We start from the raw sequence: 23,551 nt of genomic DNA on the forward strand, positions 1-23,551 counted from the left end.
TTTTGAAATTAGCGGCAAAAACAAATTTTTTTATGTAAATACAGAGGTAAACTTAAATAAATCTATTTTTAGATTTTTTGAATACTAAATTAAAATTACATGATTTTTCAACAACTTAAAATCTTATTAAATGATTATTTTTTAAATTAAAAAAATATTTATACAAGTGCTTATACAAAATATACTTTGAACTCTAGGTAACAATGAAAATACCTCTATACAATGTACAAAATACAAATTTCAAGAACATGAAATGCCACAATCATTTATGCTTAAAGTGCATGCTACATTTGGTGCTAATTGAAAGCTTTTCCATACTGAAATTTTTCTACTTTCAATTCCAATTTTCTCCATTAATAGTCTTGTATTAGGAACATGTGACCAATACTTTCCTAATGCTGGAGTCACTTCATTATAATTTTCACTTCTATTTGTATTGGTTGATCCTTCCGCATTAGTATTCCATTGAGTAACCAAGTTAACGGTAACAATAGATAATTGAAATTCATTAGCAATAAAATGACACATATTTGCTATGTGATTCAATGCAACTGTTGTTTCATGACTTTGAGAAAATTTAAAAATTATTGCTGGCAATGAATCAATGATTATAATTCTTGTACGATACTCTGCTTTTTCTTCTTTTAAAGAAACTGTTAACAAACGTAAAATTTTAAACAATTGGTCTAACTTGTATATACAGCATACTTTAATACGGTTCATAACTTCATCAATAACCTAAAGTAAAAATAAACAATTATATAAAACAATTTCTTAATTATTCAGCTGCACAATTTTATAAAAATACCTGTTTATTATAATTTTTTTTAAATAATATTTGTTCTATTCTTGAGCCAGAAAAATCCCTCTTTGTATCAATGTACCGTACAATATTTTTAGACTCCAGAGCAACATTATTTGCTATTGTTAAACATAATTGAGTTTTTCCACTTGAAGATGCACCGCATATTTCATATATCTGACCAGGATATAATCCACCTTTTAATATATCATCTAAACTGATCAAATGAATTAATGATTAATTTTATAAGTAGCTCCTGATTAAGTGTTTTTTAATTATATACCTTAATAAATTAGTAGGAATTATATTATTCTGTTCAATTTTAAATAGATCAGAGGCACTTTTCATTATACCTCCATATTTTTGCATAATATTTCGCTTGATTTCAAGTATGTCCTGCAAATTTAACCTTAAAATTAACATTTTATTGAATGATTCATATACCGTAAAGTGTTCTTCCAAAATATCTCTTTCAATGTTAAAATACATAATTCAAACTTGTATTTATACCTTGAGCGGAAGTCCTGTACAAGTTACCAATTTTTCATTATCTTTACTTATAAATTGTATAACAGTACAAATACGTTTCCTTTGTAATTGTTGTATAATAGAAGTTGATAATTTCGAATCTACATTTGGACTTAATTCGGTCATATTTAAGATTACAACTGCTTCAACCACTATTTACAAATTGTGCGTATTAAACAATTTTTTAAATATAATTTCAATTATTTTTGTGCTCATTATCTTTAAAATTGATCAAGTATAAAACTAAAACAATACAAACTTCCGGAAAGTTGTAATTAAAATGAATTTTCAATTTTGTTTTATTATGTACCGAATCAGTATAGAAAATATAATTTGATTTTAATACATAGATACAAAATTGTACAATTATCGTAACAATAGACCAATTAAATATTTATCATTCGTCATTTATTTTACTATAAAATTCAAATTATTATCGCGCATACTACGTAGATCAATGTAAATGTAATAGTGGAACCCAAAAGATGATACGCTGAGTACCGAAATGACCTCGGCGTCGTTCTTACGATTGTACGTATCACACGCGGGTACTTCGTTAAGTATAGAACAATCCAGTAGAATTAGAACAACGTGTTATAGATCCGAGTACATTAATTTTCACTTCTTAGTTAACTATTTATTTGCTATTCATTGTACACTTGATTATGATTCTTTCTGTGAAAAATTGTCGAGATTTTGTTATTACGTTTAAAAATGTGTTTAGCATACGTTGCCTCGTGAGAAGTCTTCGCGCATGTGTTCGGCACCTGGATGCTTGTTCCTTCGAATTTGGTTAGAAAATATACGTATAAATTTAGACAAAAACTGCCAAATAAAGGTCACCTAAAAAGTAAGTAAAACAAACTTCTATTTCTTTTATACATTTTACACATTTTCATGCTATAAATGATAAGACCACGTAATGGTCGCAAGTTAGCACGTGGCGAGTTTTGTACAAACTCGACAACCATGTTGCGCTAACTATGAAATTTGTTTCAAATTGAAACATAATTTTATTTTTCCACTAAATTTATTATAAACAATAATTTTAAGTTGCACGCATATAAGAATTTATGAAGGATAAGATGTAATTATGGATTTCTGATACTGAACTTTCTACAGTGATAATTTTGTTTCACCAGTAGTAAATTAAATAAGTATAAAATGTTATCTTTAATATGCATTATCTGAGAAACGTATATTTCACTTTGCAAATTGAAAAGTAAATGTCGAAGAAAATATGTATAAAGTTAGGTGATATCATTTTGTTTGCTTTATAAACTGTATCGAGACATTTGTGCAAGTATTTACGTGAAATTCTAAGAATGTAAAAGTGATGTAATATCGTTCGCAAGGTATGCCCATATTTGTCCGATTCGTACATAACTTTCAAGAAAAAACAGTAATCATTTAGTATTCAGAAGTGATTGCAGTTCTTTTGGCTCAGGTTTTGTAAAAAACACCTACTTTACGATTGATGCTCATAAAGTTTTCTTTAAAGCATATAAATCCAATTGCTTTTCTAGTTTTTACAAAATTTAAACTGATAAGTTGAATAAATCCTATAAACTGTACGCATTATTTATTAATAATTTTAATAGATGCAATACTGTCGAACACGATAAATTTTGTAGAATGTATGTTTTGGATCAAAAAATAATAGTTGCTGATTTGATTCGTTAGTCGGAAAACGAGTCCTTTTAATATTTTTACCAGTAACCAATCAGGAACATTTGATACTGCCACGTTGCCAAGTATCCGGTTGTGTCCAACCAATCGCAGATGCAGCATTTAGTTGGAGCGGCATCTCTCTGTGGCTTGTGTAAACGTGAAGCAGCGAGCAGCTCTCGGTCTGGTCGCGGTCGAAATTTGTCGGGAGCCGTCGCCATGTTTAGAAGTGTGTGCGTCCTTGAGCGAGTCGAGAGAAAATGTTCTGTAAAATATTAGATATAGCTCATGCACTATACATTACGTGAGGTACCTAATTACAATTTAATGCTCGTCGATCACGGGTGTAACAATTATTTTCGTGGATGGCTCACCTACGTTGCAGAATTTTGTGATTACATTATGGTAAGTCCGCCCTCCTATCAGACCAACGCCAACATGGCGGACGAAAAATTTCCTTTGTATCGCCGCGAGGCTCCACTGACGCAATTCTGAAAAATATTTTTTTTTTACGGAACTGTACGGTTTATAGGATTAAAAAACTTATTTTTATTATCGAAAACCTCAGCTAATAGATTGGCATTACGGTTATCGTTATTGTTTAAAGATAAATTAATATTTTTCTAATAAGAAAACTTGAACGCCCTGAATGCCTGATATCGGACGTTCGAGTATTCGTTACAATCTTTTGTTATTCTAAATGACATCGCTTATTTTACCATTTAGTTGATCGTGGACAGGTTCTTGTTGTTCATAGTGTTGAATTTCGATGGTATTTTCTCTTCTGCGCACTACGCATGTTTTACAAATTCCAATGTGGTGTATCAGTTGGATCAACGGAGAAATTTTGATTTCGGCGCTTTTTTCACAAATCAATTAACATTCTCATTTTGACTTACTGGAATTATTTTACTTGAAAGAAGGCTGAACTGTATATATTTACCTGAAATTCAATGTTAAATTGTTTACATATTTTCAATAATTGTAAAATAAAATATTGTTAGTAATCAGTAAAGTTGTAGTTTGTTGTTTCTTGTACATGTCTTCTTTTTAAATTCATTCATCTAAACATTTGTTTTTTTTTATTCTAAAGTTAACACATCAAATAGCTTTTAATATAAATTTGTGTGATTGATAAATTAATTTGTTGCTTTTATTTATATTTTTCGGTATTTGATTTATTCATATATTTAAATAATTTAAACATGAAAATATTGCATAAATGTTTAAAAAATATAGATAATAAATATATGATAATATCTTATAATATCTGTTTACTTGTTATATGTGTTTACCAAGATAATTAAAAAAAAAACATGAGATTTATTTGCAACATAAATGTTTGTATGCATCTTCTCACTGTTGTACAAATCATTATTTATGTGCAATATAATTATAATAAATAAGATTAAATAATGTAATATGTAACATTTTTTTTATATCTATCAAACAAATTGCAAGGAAACATCTAAATCTTTTTTTTACATAGTGCGCTTGATGCATAGATCTATTATACATGTTATAAACAGTCTTTCTTTCAAAGACACTTATTAAGTTTTGTATTCGATTTTTCAGTGTAATGTGTAATGAGTGATAAGCAGACTGCACCTATTTTGCCGCCCCTTAATGGGGGTGGAGGAAATAATGGGGGAAGCAATGGAGGTGCACCTCAGCAAGTTAATTTGCAACAAGTTCTTGCTACTGCTCAAGGGCTTAATGTCCTCACCACTGGTTCTGGACAGCAATTTGTTATTACTTCACAAGTTCCTGGTATTACACAGGTATTTATCAATTTATTCGGAGTAACTTAAGTCTAGTGAAATTCATTCATGGTACATCCGTATTTACCATTTGTATGTTTTCTATGATTACAGGTTATATCAAGTAATGCAACAACTAATTCAAATATTCAACAAGTTGGTGTTACACGCATTGTCAATATTAGTGGCACATCCCCACGTGCTAGTACCATGGGAGTTGCAGGGGCAAGCAGTTCGTCTCTGCCATCTCCCACTCGCCAGAATTCACCTAAAGTTGTTTTAGCAACATCTCCAAAACTTGTACGAACTTCTATTGGAAATATGTTTGTTGCACCAACTTCTCAAGCTTCTATGCAATCACCGCCTGCAAGAAAAAAGTTGAAGTTGACAGATTCTACTGAAAAACCTACCATGATTGCTGATGATGCAATGGGTTATCGAAGAAGAATAATGGAACACAAAATGAAAAGGATGCGTGCAATAAGGGAAAAATATGCTGAAAATGCATCAGAGTTATTCTTTCTCCATGCTGGAGGCAATATGATGGATTTTCAAACATGGAGGAAGAGACCTCCGACTCCTCAATATCTGCATTTTTTACGACAACATAGATTAGACCCAGATGATGATGATGAAGATTTAACAGTGCCACTGCCAGCAGTATCAGAAATTCCACTAACACCAGCTGTGACAACAACTGTTTCTACAATAGTTCCTGTTAATCAGTGTACAGAAGTAAAAATCTCTGGTATGAGTGTTGCCCCAGTTGCAGTATCTACTACATTACCTGCCGCAGTAGCCCAACTTAATCAACAAGGTAAGCAAGTTGTTGATATTTGTTTGTTTGTGATTAATTTGATGGGGTAAATTATATTATCTTACCTCAGAGTTTCCTAATAAAACCATGTTTATACCATTTTGTATTTGCTACTAATAATTTTTCCTGAAATGACAAGAGGCACACCATTTCTATTTTCACAAGAAACTGTAAAATATATCAAAGTTCGTTGCAAAAATACGGATTTTGATATATTACTTGTAGGTAACTGCAAATGACATAAGCTTTATTCTTCGAGATTTTTGTAGATACATGTTTGAAAATATGGTGATATAATTAACAATTTTAGTATACAGTTTATATCATCCAAATAATTACTTTGCATAATAGGACATGTACCAGGCAGGCCTCAAGGGGGCCGCCATGGCATGGTGTTTGCCTTCAGAGCAGCAATTCAATCTTCACCAGTCACCGCTCACCCTCCACCTACTTCTACTCTAGCACCCACGCTCATTATAGGTGATTACTGCAGGCTTATCATTTGATGTTTAGATTCCTTACCTTTTGTTTCTGACTAGATTTTGTGAAAATGTACTTATTCTATTGTACTTGGGTACAGCTCTTTATTTAATGCATTGTGCGTGTTGGATTAAGTTGAGAAATGATTAAGCTTGAATAAGTACGAACATTTAATATAAAAATACAGTTTCCTTTAATTGAGTAATTATATATGTTTTGCACCGTCATTAAAGACATCTAGTATAGGTTGAACTGAATAAATAATTTAATGTGGTGGCCACTTTTAATAATCAGGGATGCATGTAATTTTGTACATTTTGGAAACAGTCATATTTATTTTAGTAATTGATGATCAGCACTTTATTCTGTTGTAATCATATAACCCCTAATTCATTCTCACAATGATTATACCTCTAATAAATTCGTTGCGTGTTATACGTTACATCTGTTTTTATGTATCACATTATATCTTATTTTAATATAGTGGAATATTTGCTTATTCCATCCCACAAAACGACGGTCGATTCAAACTTACATGTTTGAAACGATCCACTCTTTGTGGGAATATAAACTCAGAGCATATGTAAGGTTGTTAAGTGATTAGCTTTGCAACCTAAGGGCGCTGTTGATACATATGTATACTCGACTTGTTAGAAATTTTGCTTAAAAATATCCGAGTATGTATTAAATCATTGTTTCATTATTACAGGCAATGCACCGATAGTTCCAAGTTCACCAAAATCTGTAACAGCGGCAACAAGTCCTGTAACAGATAAACCTGTAATAGCTACAGCTGTTACAACTATTACTACCACCACTATACCTACCCCAACTTTTACTGGGACTACTACGGTTACTACTTCTGTCACAACTACAGTTACCGCTACTACTGTTACAAAGACGTCCACTGCACCTCCTGTTACTAGTTCTCAACCTGTTACTAAAGTTGTTAAGTTATCTGGCTCTAATGCGACTTCACCATGTGATATCACAAATAACCAGGAACAAATTGTAGAAAAGGCAAAGCAGGTATAGTATCTTTTCTACAACGGCGTGTTAATTACTTCAACTAGATACTTGAATAAATATTAAATTATTCAATATGAAATATCTGCAGGAGGCATACGTTATGCAAAGAATTGCTGAGTTACAACGTGAAGGGTTATGGTCAGAAAGGAGGTTGCCTAAAGTACAAGAACCACCTCGTACAAAAGCTCATTGGGATTATTTATTGGAGGAAATGGTTTGGTTAGCTGCCGATTTTGCTCAAGAAAGAAAGTGGAAAAAAGCTGCAGCAAAAAAGTGTGCCCGCATGGTACAGAAATATTTCCAAGAGAAAGCAATTCAAGCACAAAAAGCTGAGAAATCACAAGAACTTAGGTTAAAGAAAATTGCTAGTTTTATTGCTAAAGAAATCAAAACTTTTTGGACGAATGTAGAAAAAGTGAGTAACTAGCAATTTTATGAATTATAGTAGTTTTTACCCCACACTATTAAGCCGACAGTTTCGATGTATTTCTATTGAAAATGTGTGCTCGTTGTGGGAACAGAAAAGTCTGCTAACAGTGTATGGTTGTATTAAATATTTGAGTACAATCAAAGGAATGATGCAGGACACTTATTTTTATAACACTTCTAATATCGACTACACGAAAATACAAAATTTCATATCTCTTTTTCCTTTTTTTTCAAGTTGGTTGAATACAAACAGCAAACGAGATTGGAAGAAAAGAGAAAACAAGCACTAGATCAACATTTAAATTTTATTGTTGGTCAAACAGAGAAATATTCAACTTGGTTAACGGAAGGACTTAATAAAACTGACGGGCCTCAAAGTATACCTGCTTCTATGAATAGTTCACGAATTTCTTCACCAGTTCCACCTGGTAAATCTCATTCTGATGGTATGTTAAACTTTGTGATCAACATTATACTATTTTCTTAATAATAGTTGTACATGACATATATTATTTTTTTTTTTAACACAGAGGACTTTCAACCAAATCAAAGTTCAGATGATGACGAAGAGACTATAGCTAAAGCGGAAGAAGAATTAAAGTCTGTAACAAATCATAAAGAAGAGGTTGAATTATTAAAAAAAGAGTCAGAAATACCATTAGAAGATCTCTTAAAAGATTTACCGCCAGATTACTTAGAAGACAGAAGTAAAAGCTTGTCACCTGCTTCAAAAGAAGTTACTGAAGTATGTGTACAACAGTTTACATTGCTTTGCATTGTTTATTATTTAGGATTAATGTTTGACTTTTCTACAGGAAAATGAGAAGACGGCAGATGGAGATACAGATTTTGTTGCAGCATCTGACGAATCGTCAGACGAAGAGGAAACTATTATGGAACAAGAAAAATTGGAAGAAAATGCAGATTATAAACAAGAATTGGATGATCTCAAAGTACATATACATTTTACTGAATATTATAAAAATGTTAATGAGCCATTTATATGCAAAGTTCATTCTTTTAGGCTGAAAACGAAATGTCCATTGATGAACTTATGGCAAAATATGGTAATATGTCGGATGTTCCAATGGATGTGGAACAAGAGTCTGTTCAAGGTAAATAACATGCTATTTAATTTCCGCCTTATAGTATTCATACACTTAGTGATGATATTTTACCGTTCCTGACAGTTCAAGTAATGGTATTCATTCTTGATTCTTGTTTCTTGATGTAATTGAGGCATTTGTCTGAAAACTTCATATATTTATAACTTTTTAATAGATGTATAAGTTGATCATAAAGTAATATATATACATCCCTCTGTATTTAGAGTCGGATAAAGAAAGTATAAAGGAAGAAGAAAGTCAAGAGAATGAAGAAGAATCCACCAGTAATGAAAGCGAAAGCGAAGAAAGTGACAACGAAATTGGAGAACCAGAGTCTCGCATGCAAAGTGATCACGAAGCTGATATCGGTCTTAAATCTCTGTTGGAAGATATATCCATGGAAAAATCTTCAAGTGATAAGGTAAAATAGTATTTGTAATTTGTTTGGATAATTTGAACATTGTAATATATTAAATATTTTCAAGATTTTAATATACTAGTAATTTTTATAGACTGCAGAAATAGATCACTCAGATGCTAATGACGAAATGGATAATGTCGCAGCGTTGGCAGAAAGCATCCAACCCAAGGGGAATACTTTACTTACTACCAGTGTACGTTATTTTAATTATAGAGGAAAATTTAGCCTTTCATCCAAAGTAAAATGTTGTCTAATAGCATTTTATTATTTCGAAAGGCCAGAATATAAGTGATATTTATTCTCGATAAATAAATTATTTTGATTTATTTTAGAAAATTATCACGACAATTCTTAATAAATTATGTGAATCAGAAGCATAGTTATTTATTAATATTAATAAAATTTATATTATAATTTTAGGTTGTTACTAAAATTCCATTCCTTCTAAAACACTCATTGAGGGAATATCAACATATAGGATTGGATTGGCTTGTTACAATGTATGAGAGAAAATTAAATGGTATTTTGGCAGATGAAATGGGTTTGGGTAAAACTATACAAACAATTGCTTTACTTGCACATTTGGCATGTGAAAAGGGTAATTGGGGACCTCACCTTATAATAGTACCAACGTCAGTGATGCTTAATTGGGAAATGGAATGTAAAAAATGGTGCCCTGGTTTTAAGATTTTAACTTATTATGGTACACAAAAAGAAAGAAAACAAAAAAGGACAGGTATGAATCTAATTTCCTTTCTGAATAGGCATAGGGAAGAATAACTGTGTTGATAATATTTTCTCGTGTTACCTAGGTTGGACAAAACCTAATGCCTTTCACATATGTGTAACATCGTATAAATTAGTTATACAAGATCATCAAAGTTTTAGAAGAAAAAAGTGGAAATATCTTATATTGGATGAAGCTCAAAACATTAAAAATTTCAAATCACAAAGGTGGCAATTACTGTTAAATTTTCAAACGCAACGGTAAATACTTGTAACCTTCTGCATAAAGAATATATTTATTTAATACTATATTGTATTAAATTGTCTATTATAGGCGATTATTGCTTACTGGCACACCTCTTCAAAATAATTTGATGGAACTGTGGTCTTTAATGCATTTTTTAATGCCAAATGTATTTCAGTCACATAGAGAATTTAAAGAATGGTTTAGTAATCCCGTTACTGGAATGATAGAAGGAAACAGTGAATATAATGAGAATATCATTCGTCGACTACATAAGGTCTGTAGGTAGATTATATTCATATTAATTTGCTTATGTACACAACTCGCTACCGACCCAGATATGCGTCAGAATGGCACATGTCTGTTTTATCTATACATAGCGAGATATTAAAGTAATTCTCTCTTAAAACTCGCGTGTCAGAATCTATAATATGACATACGAATCCTGTCGTGAGAAACAATTTTTCTTTGCAAAAATTGTTATTGCGTAGTTAGGTAAAAATAAAAATGTTATAACTGTGTTACTTGCAGGTTTTACGGCCTTTTTTATTACGAAGATTGAAAACAGAAGTAGAAAAGCAATTACCTAAAAAATATGAACACGTTGTTATGTGCCGCCTGTCAAAACGACAACGATATTTATACGATGATTTTATGTCTAGAGCAAAGTAAGAATTATTCTCTTTATTTTTACTATAATTTTTATGGCTTTATTATTGCAATGCTAACGGAGATTATTATTATTTTAAAGAACAAAAGAAACTTTGGCTAGTGGTAACTTATTAAGTGTCATTAATGTATTAATGCAATTACGGAAAGTTTGCAATCATCCAAATTTATTTGAAGTAAGACCTACTGTGTCACCATTTCAAATGGAAGCTATTGAATATGTTACGGCTTCCTTAGTATGGAGTGCTTTAGATTATGATCCATTCAAGGTTTGTCATCTGTTTATTTAATTTCCATCTAATTCTAAATAGTTGTTTCAAAAGGCTGGAAAAAATAATATATTCATTTGTTACAGCACATTGATTTAACTAGTATTAATTTTTTATTATGTGATTTGGAATTGACTCTTACTGCATTTACGGCACATAGAGTTAGGCGATTACAAACTCCACGGAAACTTATAGAAGAAATAGACACACAACCAGATCCACCTCCAAGATGTCCACCCGGAAAAATTAAAATTAATGTTAGATTATCTAACCAAGTTAAACAGTCTCCTACACCTCAACAGACTCCAACGAAATTGAAGAATTTAGTTGGAATATTGCCTACTCCAAGGGTTGGAACATCTCCCTTAATAAAAACAGCAAATAATCAAAACACTCCAGGACAAGGTAACACTCGCTTCGAAAATCTAACACGTTACTTCTTTCTTGCAATTAATTTTACTTTATTTTGCAAATTTATAGGCGTCACTTTAAGAGTACAAGGAGGGCAACAATTACAGGGATATTCTGTGCAATTAGTTCAACATCAGGGTAGTGTGAAAGGTATTAATTATTTTAAATGTTTTAACGTGTTCTACGTACACTTACTCCCAAATTTGGGTCCCTGTGCATCATCGATCAGTGGTTGCACTCAGTATCATCGCTGTGTAATCATTTTTGCAGTGGTGCTAGAGGAATTGGTCTCGGGCCAGCCTGTTTATAGTTTTCCCATGTTATAAGCATTCTAGAACCGAGAGCACATTAACAAAACTTACATTTAATTATAATCTAACATTTGTAAGTCACAGTTTGTGTAAAACATTTGTTGTTGTGTTTGCTTCGAAAATAGCAATTCCTGTTGGAACACTAGCACATAACCCACAAAGTACAACAGTGACACCAACTACAGCAGCAACGAATGCACAGAGGATTACAGTAGGGAATGCAAATATTAGAGATGGACTGCAACGACTAGCCACGCAGACAGTAACAGTTAAACAAGGTGATTCCGTCCAAAGAATAGCAGTGCCTAGTTTTGCACAGCTGGTTCAGACATCTACTGGTAGACATATCATTCTGACTTCAAATCAGCAAAACACTAACACAGGTTTGTCCGAAGAGTGCTCATAATCCCACTGACTTCATTTATGATCCATATTAAACATCGTGGTCCACGAATTTCCTTTTTCATATCATTTGTATGCACTTAAATGAATGTTGTCAAAAAATAATCCATGATGCATGATTATAAATAATAATAATAATTCCCTATGTTTGTGGACAATTTTTACTACAATCTTAAAATGTAACTTGTAGAACGATTAATTTAGTAAATACTGAATTATTGCAAAAAATATATAATTTCTTATACTTACAGTTTCATTTCCAGTAATGACACCAAGCGGACAACGCTTAACGGTTTTATCCAAATCTTTGATGGGCCTATCTACCTCGGCAACTACAGTGAACAAAGTAGTAACGACTACAAGTGGTACAAGTGGGCGACCAGTAATGAGGGTGCCACCGCTAAACGTTACTACTACTCAAACACAGTCTTCTCCTACTGGCAATGGACAATCTCAACAACAATCAATTCGTTGTGGTATCGTTACCAGACACGCACAAAAAGAATCAGAGAAGGCACAAACGAAGGAACGTCCAAAATCTGAATTTTATTTGGTAATTATTTAAATTATCATAATGCTTTAACTTTTTCTTGACGTATGCATAAATTCTTATGTAAATGTATTTCCATAGCCACAATTGGAAGAAGAAAGAAAACAAAGACGGCAAGCTAAACTTCAGCTTCTTGCAAATATCAATGAAAAAAGATGTGCCGCGTGTCCTCTGTATGGTGAAGATTTGTTTATGGCATTAAGAATTGGAAAACCATCAACGGCATGTCGATGGCACAATGGTTGGGTTCATTGTGCAAATGCTAAAGAAAGTGTACGTACGCGAAGACAGTTTTTTTCTCGTACGGAAGCACTTGCAGAAGCGATCAAAAGTACGGAACAAATTGTTGAAGAGCTTAAAGAAATTTTTGAAAGGTTCGTCTATTGATAAGGATTTGGAAACTTATCCTTTGTAATCAATTTAATGTGTGTAATATATTAATTTTATTTTAGATTCGCTGTTTATGTTCCTGCTGTGTGCGCACCTACCCCACGTTTTCATGTTTCTCATCCCCCTCCACACAAGTTTTACGCTCAGCGTCGTATGCAAATGGAATTGCAACGTCAACTATCACCAAAATTGGCATTGTTCCATCCAATAGCTAGTGCAATGATGACACAATTCCCTGATCCTAGATTAATACAGTATGACTGTGGAAAATTGCAGTCTTTAGATCAGCTTCTTAGGAAGCTTAAATCTGAAAATCATAGAGTGTTAATTTTTACGCAAATGACAAGAATGTTGGACGTATTAGAAGCTTTTCTTAATTTCCATGGTCATATATATTTGCGCTTGGATGGTACTACTAGGGTAGATCAACGACAGGTACGTTCTTATTATCGCTCAATAATTGTTGTCATTTTTATCGTCTTTATTATATGTACTTTTTTGTTGAAATGCAGGTTTTAATGGAAAGATTTAACGGAGATAAGCGAATATTTTGTTTCATTTTATCGACAAGGTCAGGAGGTGTAGGTGTGAATCTTACAGGAGCAGATACCGTTATATTTTATGACAGTGATTGGAATCCTACAATGGATGCCCAAGCACAAGACAGATGTCACAGAATAGGACAAACACGGGATGTACATATTTACAGGTAAATATAAAAAATACAGTACACGAACTTGTGTAATTTCAAGTATACATGTTTTCTCTTATTACAGATTAGTAAGTGAAAAGACTGTAGAAGAAAACATTCTGAAAAAGGCCAATCAAAAGAGACTTCTTGGAGATTTAGCTATTGAGGGTGGAAACTTCACAACTGCTTACTTCAAGAGCGTAAGTATTGCATGCGTAAAATAAACAAGCTTGTTCGTTGTAACATATCTTATAAAACTGATTATTATTTTTACAGTCTACAATACAAGATCTCTTTAATATCGATCAAACGGAAAATGATGCAACGGCGCGAATGGCCGAAGTGTTGGAACAAAATAAAGATCGAGAAAAATTCTTGCAAAAGGACAATCAAGGTCAGCCAGTGGACGATAAGGTAGCTATGGGTGCACTCGAAAGCGCCCTTGCTGCTGCCGAAGAAGACCTTGATGTTCAGGCTGCAAAAACAGCGAAAGCTGAAGCTGTTGCGGATTTAGCAGAATTTGACGAGAACATACCTTTAGAGGATGCTGATAAAGATGACATGCAAGTCAGCAAAGCTGAACTTGAAGTACAAAATTTAGTATCTCAGGTAAAATATTTTCTCTCTTTGCGCGAACAAACGATTTTTGAAACATATTTTTTTACAAAACGATGATTTAAAAATTTTCTTTCCATACTCAGCTGACACCCATAGAACGTTACGCGATGAAATTCGTTGAGGAATCAGAGGGGGCATTTTCTGCGGCACAACTTGCTGCAGCAGAACGTGAACTAGAACAACAAAAGAAAGAGTGGGAATTAGATCGGTTACGAGCGTTACGTGAGGAGGAAGAAAGACGAATGCGGTTGGCTGACGACGATGAGAAGCCCTTAACATTTGGACGCGAGGATGCGCAAAATCAGGTTAATAGTGCTAGTAATTCTAAGAAATTAGTCAATAAGAGACCGAATAGGAGGAGAAATTCGCGTAAAAATAATAAGAGTACTCAAGAATCGGAAAGCGAGACCGAGACTACTACGGAATCGGAATCAGAGTCGCAGGAAGACGTGGTAGAGGATAGCCTTGACGAAGAATCGAGTCACACGGAGAGTCAGAGTCAAGGCGACGAGGACGAGGAGGAGGAGGAGGAGGCAAATGATCAGAATGATTCCGAGAAAGGCGGGTATCCAAAACGTAAAAATCGCTCTAACAAATCGTTTAGCCAAAATCATTTTGATTTGAATAGTCCGCGAACAAGATCCAGAGGGAACGTTAAAATTAACCTATGGACTTTGGATGTCAGTCCTATTTTGCCAGGTATAAAACCGAAGGCCCGAGGTAGGGCTAGTAATCTGCGAAAACAGCGCGAACTTGAAACGAGAATGAAAGCCGAAGAAAGTTTTGTTTTACCTTTACCACCTGTTTCGAGTCCTAAAAAGTTCAACAATTCAAATGTTTCAAATAAGTTCGACGAAGAACACGATACCGATTTAAATTATATCAATACCGAAAGAAACAAAACTTCGCCTGTTAAAGAAACAAGTGAAAGTGTTGCTAATTGTAAAACTGTTACGAATCATTGTACCATTTCAACAGCTTCGTCAACGCTGAAATTGAATAAAGTCACGGAAGAATCTAATTCTGTTACGCATTTAGATTCTTTAGAAGCAGAAACGTGTTTCCATTCGTATAATTCATCCGACATGTCGGAATCTGATTTGAGAGATGACAGTGAAGTGACGCAAGATTTAACAGACACCAGTGAGTCTTCGGTACACATTGCACGATCCACGCACAGGTCTACGGCACAGAGCAGTAATTCGGAAAGCAACGCAAATTTTAACGAGGATTCTGAAAATTCGGAAGCTAATGGTGATTCCAATTCCTCTACGGTAGAGTCAGGCACTTTAAAAACTATTTCTGATTCAAAGTCTTTAAGCAATTCAATCACTTTAGATATAAACGAGGAGATCAATATATCAGAAAATTCATTGACTGCTCCCGTAAAAAATAAAATGATTATTCAAGATACAAAGGAAGCTAGTAAAGAATCTGTAACAGAAAACTTAAGTAAGAGCTCAGGCGATGAAACAAACGACCAATTAACCCAGGAACCTGTTTCCACTCTACAATCGAAGACGTTAGAAAGTAAAAATGTAAAGTTCCAGAATGAAAGTAGTGCAAAAGATACGAACAGATCGCATAGTCCTATCGAGACGAAGGAGAACATAGACATAGAAACGAATAAGGAACAATTGGACAAAAGCGATTCGAATTTAGATGTAAAAGACGAGTCCGTTAATGATAATATATTTAATTCTGTGATAGAAACAAACTCTAGTCAAGAGTTTAGTAACAAAGAGGAAAAGCGTACTAAAGTAGAAGAATCTACGAACAATGAAGATGAAGAAGAAACTCAGTCCTCGTCCGATAACAATGACAATAATTCTGCTTCGGATACGTTCAAATCAGACACTTTATCCGAGTCTGAGTCAAGCACCGAGAGCAAGCTCAAGTTTCGTAAACCAGACACGATATCCTACGCGATAACAACGAGAAGCGCAAAATTAAATCAGAACGTGGAAAGTTCGGAGAACAAAAATTCGGAGACGCAACCGATTCTGCCAAGTATTTCCAACGAGCCGAAACAAAACGAAGCTTCAAGTGCAAATTTAAACGTTCATCGGAAGGAAGCGAATAAGGTGTTGCAAATTCGCAGGCCTGACACACCACGGCCCATGATAGAACAAAGTAGAGTGACAAGGTCGAGCGCGGGTCGTTCTTTAACGCCTCCACCGAGGAACAGTCAGAGTCCCTCGAAATCGATTCAAAGAAGACGACCGGACACGCCGTTACCCGAATGTTTCAAATCTTCTCCGCGACCAGCGACGAGATCTATGACGAATGCGAATTCGCCGGTGAGAAACGAAGAACAGAACACGTCTTATGAAAAACCAACAACCCGTAGTTCAAAAACTTTGGACAATGGTTTCTTGAATCCAGCTCTATTCCGAAGAAGTAGGTCGATACCACCTATGAAATCAGCATCGGAATCGAAAGATTCCAGTCCTGTTTTAACCAGATCAAAAAAGACCAGTGATTCCACGTGTGTAAATACGAGTACTGTAAAACGACGACCAGATACACCGGTTCCTACTTTTGAACAGATGTCAAGGGTCACTCGGTCTGGCTTAAATTTCACACCAAATTCGGGAAAATCAGGTTTTAATCATTCGTCGGCAGTTAGAGGCAATAAACATACGAGGAAGTCAGAAGCTTCAGACTCAAAGGCGGAAGAAGATTCTGTTACTTCACCATCGGCCGACAAAATAGAGGCATCGAACACGGATTCAAACGGAAACGATGTGGCGTCCGAGAGTTTCGCGAAACAGGAGGAGTCGCCGTTGCCTCCTTTCACCGAAATCAACGAAAAACCACAAAGAACGGCCAAGGTAGTCGCGATTCTTACTCTGGACACGAGGAGCAGTCACGTCACCAAAGCGTCGAGTTCTGTTCATTCGAAAACGTCGAATTGCAATTTCACAGACACGAAGAGTGTTAAAAAAAACGCCGATTCTAATTCGACGTCCGATTCGCCGGGAAAGAATTGCGTCTTCAGGATCTCGGACGTGGGCTCCAACTGCAAATTGGACGGCTGGCACGGTTCTGGATTAGACGGTACACGAGATCGCATCTCCTCCAGCGTACTTTCCAACGTAGCAAGTACTTACGGTAATAATAAAACGGGGAAAGCGTCAACCGTGAACAAAGTTACGTCGCCTTTGAACTCTAAACTTAAAACGGAGAAGATTCCGATGCCTGTACAGTCGGCGGCAGTGATAGCTGTGGTAGATCTGGATAATGATTCCAATTACGACTCATCCGATGGGTCGAAAAGATTGCGAAGAAAGATCAAACGATCCCGAGTAACGTCGTACGCCAAGTCGTTTATAACTGGCAAGAATGAGTCGCAAATGGACGACGCGTTAGACGATAAAGAGGAACAGATACCTCCTATAAAGAAGTCTGTTCGTTCGCAACTCACTCCTCCTCCTTCTTCGCAAACCACTCAGTTGGAGAAGATCAGTAGTAGTACTATATCTTGAGTCTCGCTAAAACTTTATCGCTGTAACATTTAGCAGCGTACTTGTATAAATGTTTCAGACACGCATAAACATTTTGGACTGTTGCTTGGAGTGGCGTGCGCATAATCCAAGTTCTGATTATTATTATCATATGTTTTTTTCATCTTTTTTTTTTCTTAATTTTTCACACGATTCTTGTACATAATTCACGAAACGTAAGGAAGTAAGCGAGACATTTCTTTAGTTGTACTGGGTACACACGTGTAATATTTTTTAGCATTGTAAATTGTGCTCTCCTGTAAAGGTTTCTCGAGAATGTCTTTGAGCGACATTGTAATTTATACTTGGTGATATAAAGGAAAAATGTGAACGAAAGATTTAAGAGATCCGACTGTGTATCATAATAGGAATAGAAACGAGAAAATGATTCGTTATAGATTAGTTGATTTAGCACGACTGCAAATAATTGGTTTGCGGCGTGATCGTATAAACGAGATACAATAGACAGTCGATTCAGAAGTATAAAATTGATAAAATGAAAAACGTAATATTCTTCTGTGAACGCGCCGTACTTTGCTCTCATGTAACGCCTTGTATTATATAACTTGCAAGGTAACGACCTGATTACATGCTAGATTTTAAGAAGTTTATTCGTTTAATGGTATGTCCCACTGTAATATTTAAGTTGCGTGCCTGTATTTTGTATGATCGAGTGAATCCGAGAAAGGAAATAAACAAAATATTCCTTGCTACGAAGCCGATGTGTTTTCTTATTTCTTGGTGCGTTTCCAAGTCTGTTCGATCAAAGGTTCAGTTCCGTTTTGGTGTCAAATTTTGCTCAGTGTGCTTGGTTATATATACATTGAGGATCATTAAAAGCGACGATCTCGCGTTCTCGTGATGTTTTGGTGTGGCAAGGCTATCATGACCGCACATTAAAAGAAAAAAATTTGTGTAAATTAGTCAGAAAAATAATCGCATGTAGTAGAATGCTCCAATAGTTATTTAAAAAAATGGCACCAAAACACTGCCTTTGCCATTCCAAACTTGGAGTCAGCCAAGGTATAAGCAGGCACATTAATGAGCGTCTTGTACGGTAATTCATGTTAACACGGAATCGAAGGAACATGATATTTTGCTAGGAAAATGAGCCTTTGAACGAGCACAGTGTATTCCTATTCATTTCCTTGATATTCCAAGGTGATCCGTTTTTCATTCGGGATAAGTGTCATTTTCATTAACGTTCTTTGCTTGCAACAAAATATGTCTGAAATCCGAAGGCATACGGGTCAAGAATAAATCGCCAATTTATTTGTTTGATTATATCTTTATATTTGGGTGCGGTGTACACGACGCTCGTTTTTCGTAAACTTTCTCATTAAGTCTTCTGGAAGAAGATCATTATTTGTAATCTGAACAGATCTGATAGTCGTACTTTAATGTCTTACAGATATGGTTGTCGGACGACAATATGGAACAGATGCCGGTTCGTATATGAATATTACTTTTCTTTCTTCAAAATCTTGAGGAAGCGGATAGACAATTTCTTTTCTATTTGTCAGATGTGGTGTCCTCCAACGCCTCCCACAACGGATAACGATGTTTACATCGACTATTCTTTGGGATTTCTTTATGAAAATACACCTATGTCAGAGGCTCAATTGCCTCCGATATACATTAAGAAAGAACAAAAGAGAAGTAGAATCGACGCTGGACTTAGCGATCGCGATGGTAAGTGTCTTCCATTATAGCGAATCACATTGATATGATAATCCAAATTACTTGTTGTTTGTTATGTAAAGAAGTAGTGGGTAAAATTTGATCTTGCGATCGGAAAGGCACTTAAAAAAACTATCAATAATTCTTCATGTAACAAATAGGTCCCAAGTAATTTTGATAGTACCGTGAAAAATTATGTATAATAATATTTTGCTAAATCGTGTATTTGTTGCATAGGACGGCGAGCAGTTAAAATGCGACACAAGGAGGAATCGGTATACGCACCGAGATCTTTGTTCGATCGGCCTTCACCAGCATTAACGAAAATGCGTCGTGACATGAAATTACATAAATATCGCATAGTTCGACCGCCGATTCCATTGCCGGGTGTAAAACCGCATATGTCGAAGTCTTCAACGGACCAAGAACTTGTTTTAGACTGGATGATACACGAAGATTGGGCACTTCTTCAAGCAATTCAGATTTATCAAGGACTGCCATTGAATTTAATGATCTTATCCCCTGGTCATACTCCAAATTGGGATTTAGTTGCGGACATAGTGAACAATACGTCTCGAATATATAGGTCCCCTAAGCAATGTAGAAGTAGATACGAATCGGTGATAGTACCGAGAGAAGAAGGAAAATTACTTTATGATACCACGCCGAAAAAACAAAAGAAACAGAAAGGCGTTTACAAGATGCCTCAAGTTTCAGAGGTATATTGTGATATTTTTATTGTACATTTGAGGAAGGATGTTGACACAAATTATCGTTGTTTAATCGTCTTCTTTTAGCAACAAAGTAAAACAAACAGGCCAATGAAAACGTCTCAGTTATATAATCAGGATAAAAATCACTCATTCACATTAATGTGCTGTCAAAGATTTGACACCATAAAATCTGTTTCCAATAAGAGAACACCTACCGTTAAACCGTTGCTCGTTAATCCGTTAATGAAGAACCCCACTAATGCTGCCGTTTTAGCCGAATGTGGCATTCAGTATGACAGTCCCTTAGCACCCATAGAAGTTGCAACCCGACGAGCTGACAGGATCGCAAAGGAGAAACTTAAACATGCTGTTAGTATAATAAGATTCAACATCTCGACCATTTGAATGAAATGCATAGAAAGTATTATATATTTTTTATTCAGGTTTTAACTGCTGAGCAACAGCAGCAAGTAGCTGCCCGTTTGCTGCAGCAACAGCAGCAGCAGCAACAACAGCAACAGCAACAAGCTCAACAGCAGCAGCAGCAGCAGCAGCAGCAACAGCAACAGCAGCAGCAAATAAAATTGCAACAACAGCAGCAGCAACAAGCACAGCAAAACATTTCGAATACCACGAGTCCTCAAGTACATCAATTGACCCAAGTTGTAACGACAGTTACGACTGGCCTGACAACGATGAAAACTGTCACAACAATGACGAACGTTACCACGTGTGGAACGACAGTTGCTACATCCGCGGCCAAAACTCGACCAGGAGGAACGTTGACTATGCAAGACACGCGTACTGCGCCAACCGTTGTTAGTGTTGGTAATCTTCAAGCTGCTCAGAGAATCGCAACAGCGAGTTTGGTATCCGCTGCACAGAGTTCTCCGTCAGCTACGCAGAAGGGTATCGTTGGAGTCACTGTAGCGACAGCTTCCGGTAGCAAAACGTTAACCGCTGCACAATTGCAGTATTATAGACAGCAGCAAGTTTTGTTGCGACAACAGCAACTGAAAGTACTACAAGCCCAGGCTGCGAGTGGTCAAAAAGTCTCAGTAGCTGTCTCGGCTGCTGCTGCGCAGCAAAGAGCTACTCTGATGAAGCAAGGTATAACCGCTGGCACTGTTGCACAAACAACCGTTGGAAAGCAGACGGTAGCACGTACAGTGTCGGAAACTGAAATGGCCGCTCTGTTAAAAAGACAGGCCTTACAGCAGCAAGCAAAGGCAGTGGCTCAGGTTCAAGTACCTTCGCAAGCCGGGCTTACTCCGGCTCAAATATTCGCGCAGGCAGGTTTGCAAGTGCAACAAGCTGGAACATCTGCCGGTGGAACACCAGTTGCTACTTTGGTGAAAGCAGCAAATGTAGCCAGTGTACGAACAGCAACGCCTCAACAGATTCGTCAGCTTGCTCTTCACCCTCAAATCATTACTCAAAGGAAATTACCGGCGCAGAAGGTTGCACAGTTAACGCAGGTTGCTGGTAAAACTGGGGTTCAAACGCAATTGATTGTGCAACAAAAGTCTCTGCCCGCAACAATGACTGTGCAGCAGATTCAACAAGTTATGAAACACGTCCAGCCGTCGGCGATGCAACAATTCACTCACGTACGTTTATATACTTGTTATTGAATCCCTAATTAAGATATAGAACTTTGTTGTTTTAATTAATAAATTAAAGAAGTTGATAATTTAGAAATTGGGTAATATTAACTTCATGTAACCTTTTCCAGGTTCTTTATTTTTAACAGTAATATATGTGATTTCAGGTCTCTACGGGACAAGCAGTTTCTTCCCAGCCCGGTCAAGTAGTTTTAACAAAATCTCCCTTACAAACGCGAGTAATTCCAGTTGTATCTGCCGCTTTGAAACAAACAATACAAGTTGTTACGGCAAGTAGTGCTCAATTGCGACAAGCTGCACCTGCTCAAGGGAAACCCGTTGTTACGACTGCAAGAGGTAGTCCTGGACCTAGTCAAGTCAGATTGCAAACCATTACGCATCCTGTTCATCCTCAGCAAGTGCAACAGCAACCGCAACAGCAACAACAGACTCAACCAGATGCTCAACCAAAATAAATATTGTATATTTCGGAAGACGCACTCGAATCGACTTAGCATTAGGAATTTTTATTTCGAATTCAGGTGGTTGGAATAAAGGAAAATGAATATCAGGATTCAATTGGGGTTCTCTCAAAATAGTGACAACATTCCAAAAGGTATTGCGAGTAATATAATTGCAATTGATGTTGTAATCCTATTTCGGATCAACCAGTACACAGTTGTAATATTTGTGCAAAGATTAATACCACTTCACCTTTACGTAATAAAGGTATTTTTTTTATACTTCGATTTTATCTACGAGAAAGTGACACTGCAAACGGCGAATGTTATAAATCAGTATTGAAAAATTTGGTTTTTAATCGTAGTATATCGTCTTTCAAAATTTGCTGGCCGAATTTGTACATAAATCATACTGGCAAAACTTTTGTTACGCGTTATTGACTTTGAAGAATTCTGGAATAGTATTATGAATTTATTATGACATAGTTTGTTTTAAACGCTTATTCGACGAAGAGCCCATTCGTGACGATTACTTCACATTTTAGTATCTAATCGAAGATTTTAATTAAATAGATTTTTTGTGTCAAGTTCAGTACGGTTTTCTTTATGTAATATGTACATCTATATCACTTTCAACTCCTAATATATTATTTCATGGAAAACGAATAATTTGCGAAAGTAAGCATGCCCTGTTGCGCATCGAGACCGTATCTTTCTCGGTTTTCTAAGAACAAAAACAAATTTAGCCTCGAGAAATACGCTTAACTTGTCGATACATGTGAGTAGAAAGAATAAATATGAATTTACGACTGTATATGTATCTATAGTTACCTGTAGGATTTAAAATTTCGTTCGATAATATGATGTTTATACTAGGCTCTTTATCGAATTGTGTAAGATTGTACTAAATATATATATAAATATATATATATATATATAAATATGTATAATTCGTGTATTATAGACGCTAAAATAAACAAACTCGGAAGGAATGTATGCATTTCGTACGCGGTCTATGTATATTCTTTATAATTGTCTTACTAAAGACGCTAACAAGCACGTAATTCTATAAGTATCCTTATATTCTCATAACATAAACTCGAAATACATATTTTAGCGTTAAGAACCATTCTTTCCGATTCTGATTAATAGAATTATTTTTGCTTCAATTTGTTTATACTCTGTCATTCTTTGATGTATCCATCAACGTCACTGATAAATGCCTGGTAGTTTTTTACGTTGTACATACTTGCTAAGTCATGTCAT

The 23,551-nt window shown here is 35.3% G+C and overlaps 2 protein-coding genes and 1 long non-coding RNA gene across 11 annotated transcripts; 1 reads left to right on the plus strand and 2 right to left on the minus strand.

Moving 5' to 3' along the window:
* Positions 1-115: 115 nt before the first annotated feature.
* On the minus strand, positions 116-2,195 carry Rad51D (Rad51 recombinase D). Of its 3 annotated transcripts, XM_003699827.3 has the most exons (5): positions 2,060-2,195; positions 1,313-1,482; positions 1,086-1,198; positions 809-1,019; positions 116-738 (listed from the first exon to the last, which is right to left on the minus strand). In XM_003699827.3, the coding sequence occupies exons 2-5, from the start codon at positions 1,454-1,456 to the stop codon at positions 241-243; spliced, it is 966 nt and encodes a 321-aa protein (XP_003699875.2). In that variant the 5' UTR covers positions 1,457-1,482; positions 2,060-2,195; the 3' UTR covers positions 116-240. The 3 variants fall into 3 exon arrangements, with proteins under 3 accessions (XP_003699875.2, XP_076386496.1, XP_076386497.1); XM_076530381.1 differs by lacking the exon at positions 1,313-1,482 and having other exon boundaries at positions 2,060-2,188; XM_076530382.1 differs by lacking the exon at positions 2,060-2,195 and having other exon boundaries at positions 1,086-1,211; positions 1,313-1,450.
* dom (domino helicase) lies at positions 2,055-23,454 on the plus strand. Of its 7 annotated transcripts, XM_003699875.3 has the most exons (33): positions 3,264-3,403; positions 4,574-4,779; positions 4,873-5,575; positions 5,927-6,055; positions 6,765-7,084; positions 7,173-7,499; positions 7,749-7,959; positions 8,044-8,258; positions 8,329-8,466; positions 8,538-8,628; positions 8,844-9,040; positions 9,132-9,233; positions 9,461-9,776; positions 9,853-10,027; positions 10,101-10,287; positions 10,542-10,678; positions 10,762-10,948; positions 11,035-11,353; positions 11,429-11,509; positions 11,796-12,053; positions 12,324-12,625; positions 12,704-12,996; positions 13,075-13,447; positions 13,525-13,721; positions 13,789-13,903; positions 13,980-14,312; positions 14,405-14,626; positions 19,239-19,274; positions 19,351-19,519; positions 19,745-20,226; positions 20,305-20,589; positions 20,664-21,830; positions 21,992-23,454. In XM_003699875.3, exons 2-33 carry the CDS (start codon positions 4,585-4,587, stop codon positions 22,298-22,300), a joined length of 8,571 nt encoding a protein of 2,856 aa, XP_003699923.2. In that variant the 5' UTR covers positions 3,264-3,403; positions 4,574-4,584; the 3' UTR covers positions 22,301-23,454. The 7 variants fall into 7 exon arrangements, with proteins under 7 accessions (XP_012145608.2, XP_003699923.2, XP_012145600.2 ...); XM_012290218.2 differs by lacking the exons at positions 3,264-3,403; positions 19,239-19,274; positions 19,351-19,519; ... (2 more) ...; positions 20,664-21,830; positions 21,992-23,454 and adding an exon at positions 2,055-2,180 and having other exon boundaries at positions 14,405-18,544; XM_012290210.2 differs by lacking the exons at positions 19,239-19,274; positions 19,351-19,519; positions 19,745-20,226; ... (1 more) ...; positions 20,664-21,830; positions 21,992-23,454 and having other exon boundaries at positions 14,405-18,544.
* LOC143264237 (uncharacterized) lies at positions 12,703-17,562 on the minus strand. Its single transcript, XR_013037792.1, has 2 exons — positions 17,435-17,562; positions 12,703-14,494 (listed from the first exon to the last, which is right to left on the minus strand). It is a non-coding gene; the product is annotated as an uncharacterized LOC143264237 (long non-coding RNA).
* Positions 23,455-23,551: the final 97 nt, after the last annotated feature.

This window comes from Megachile rotundata, chromosome 4 (genome assembly GCF_050947335.1).
Source record: "Megachile rotundata isolate GNS110a chromosome 4, iyMegRotu1, whole genome shotgun sequence".
Classification (NCBI taxonomy): Eukaryota; Metazoa; Arthropoda; class Insecta; order Hymenoptera; family Megachilidae; genus Megachile; species Megachile rotundata.

Excerpts from the sequence above, each read along its gene's own strand:
- Rad51D (XM_003699827.3), bottom strand. The coding sequence starts at position 1,456 with ATGACCGAATTAAGTCCAAATGTAGATTCGAAATTATCAACTTCTATT. Across the intron at positions 1,020-1,085 it reads ATTCCTACTAATTTATTAAG|TTTAGATGATATATTAAAAG; the intron begins GTATATAATTAA and ends TCATTTGATCAG. Across the intron at positions 739-808 it reads AAAAAAATTATAATAAACAG|GTTATTGATGAAGTTATGAA; the intron begins GTATTTTTATAA and ends TTTTTACTTTAG.
- dom (XM_012290218.2), top strand. The coding sequence starts at position 4,585 with ATGAGTGATAAGCAGACTGCACCTATTTTGCCGCCCCTTAATGGGGGT. Across the intron at positions 6,056-6,764 it reads AGCACCCACGCTCATTATAG|GCAATGCACCGATAGTTCCA; the intron begins GTGATTACTGCA and ends TCATTATTACAG. Across the intron at positions 11,354-11,428 it reads TCAAAACACTCCAGGACAAG|GCGTCACTTTAAGAGTACAA; the intron begins GTAACACTCGCT and ends GCAAATTTATAG.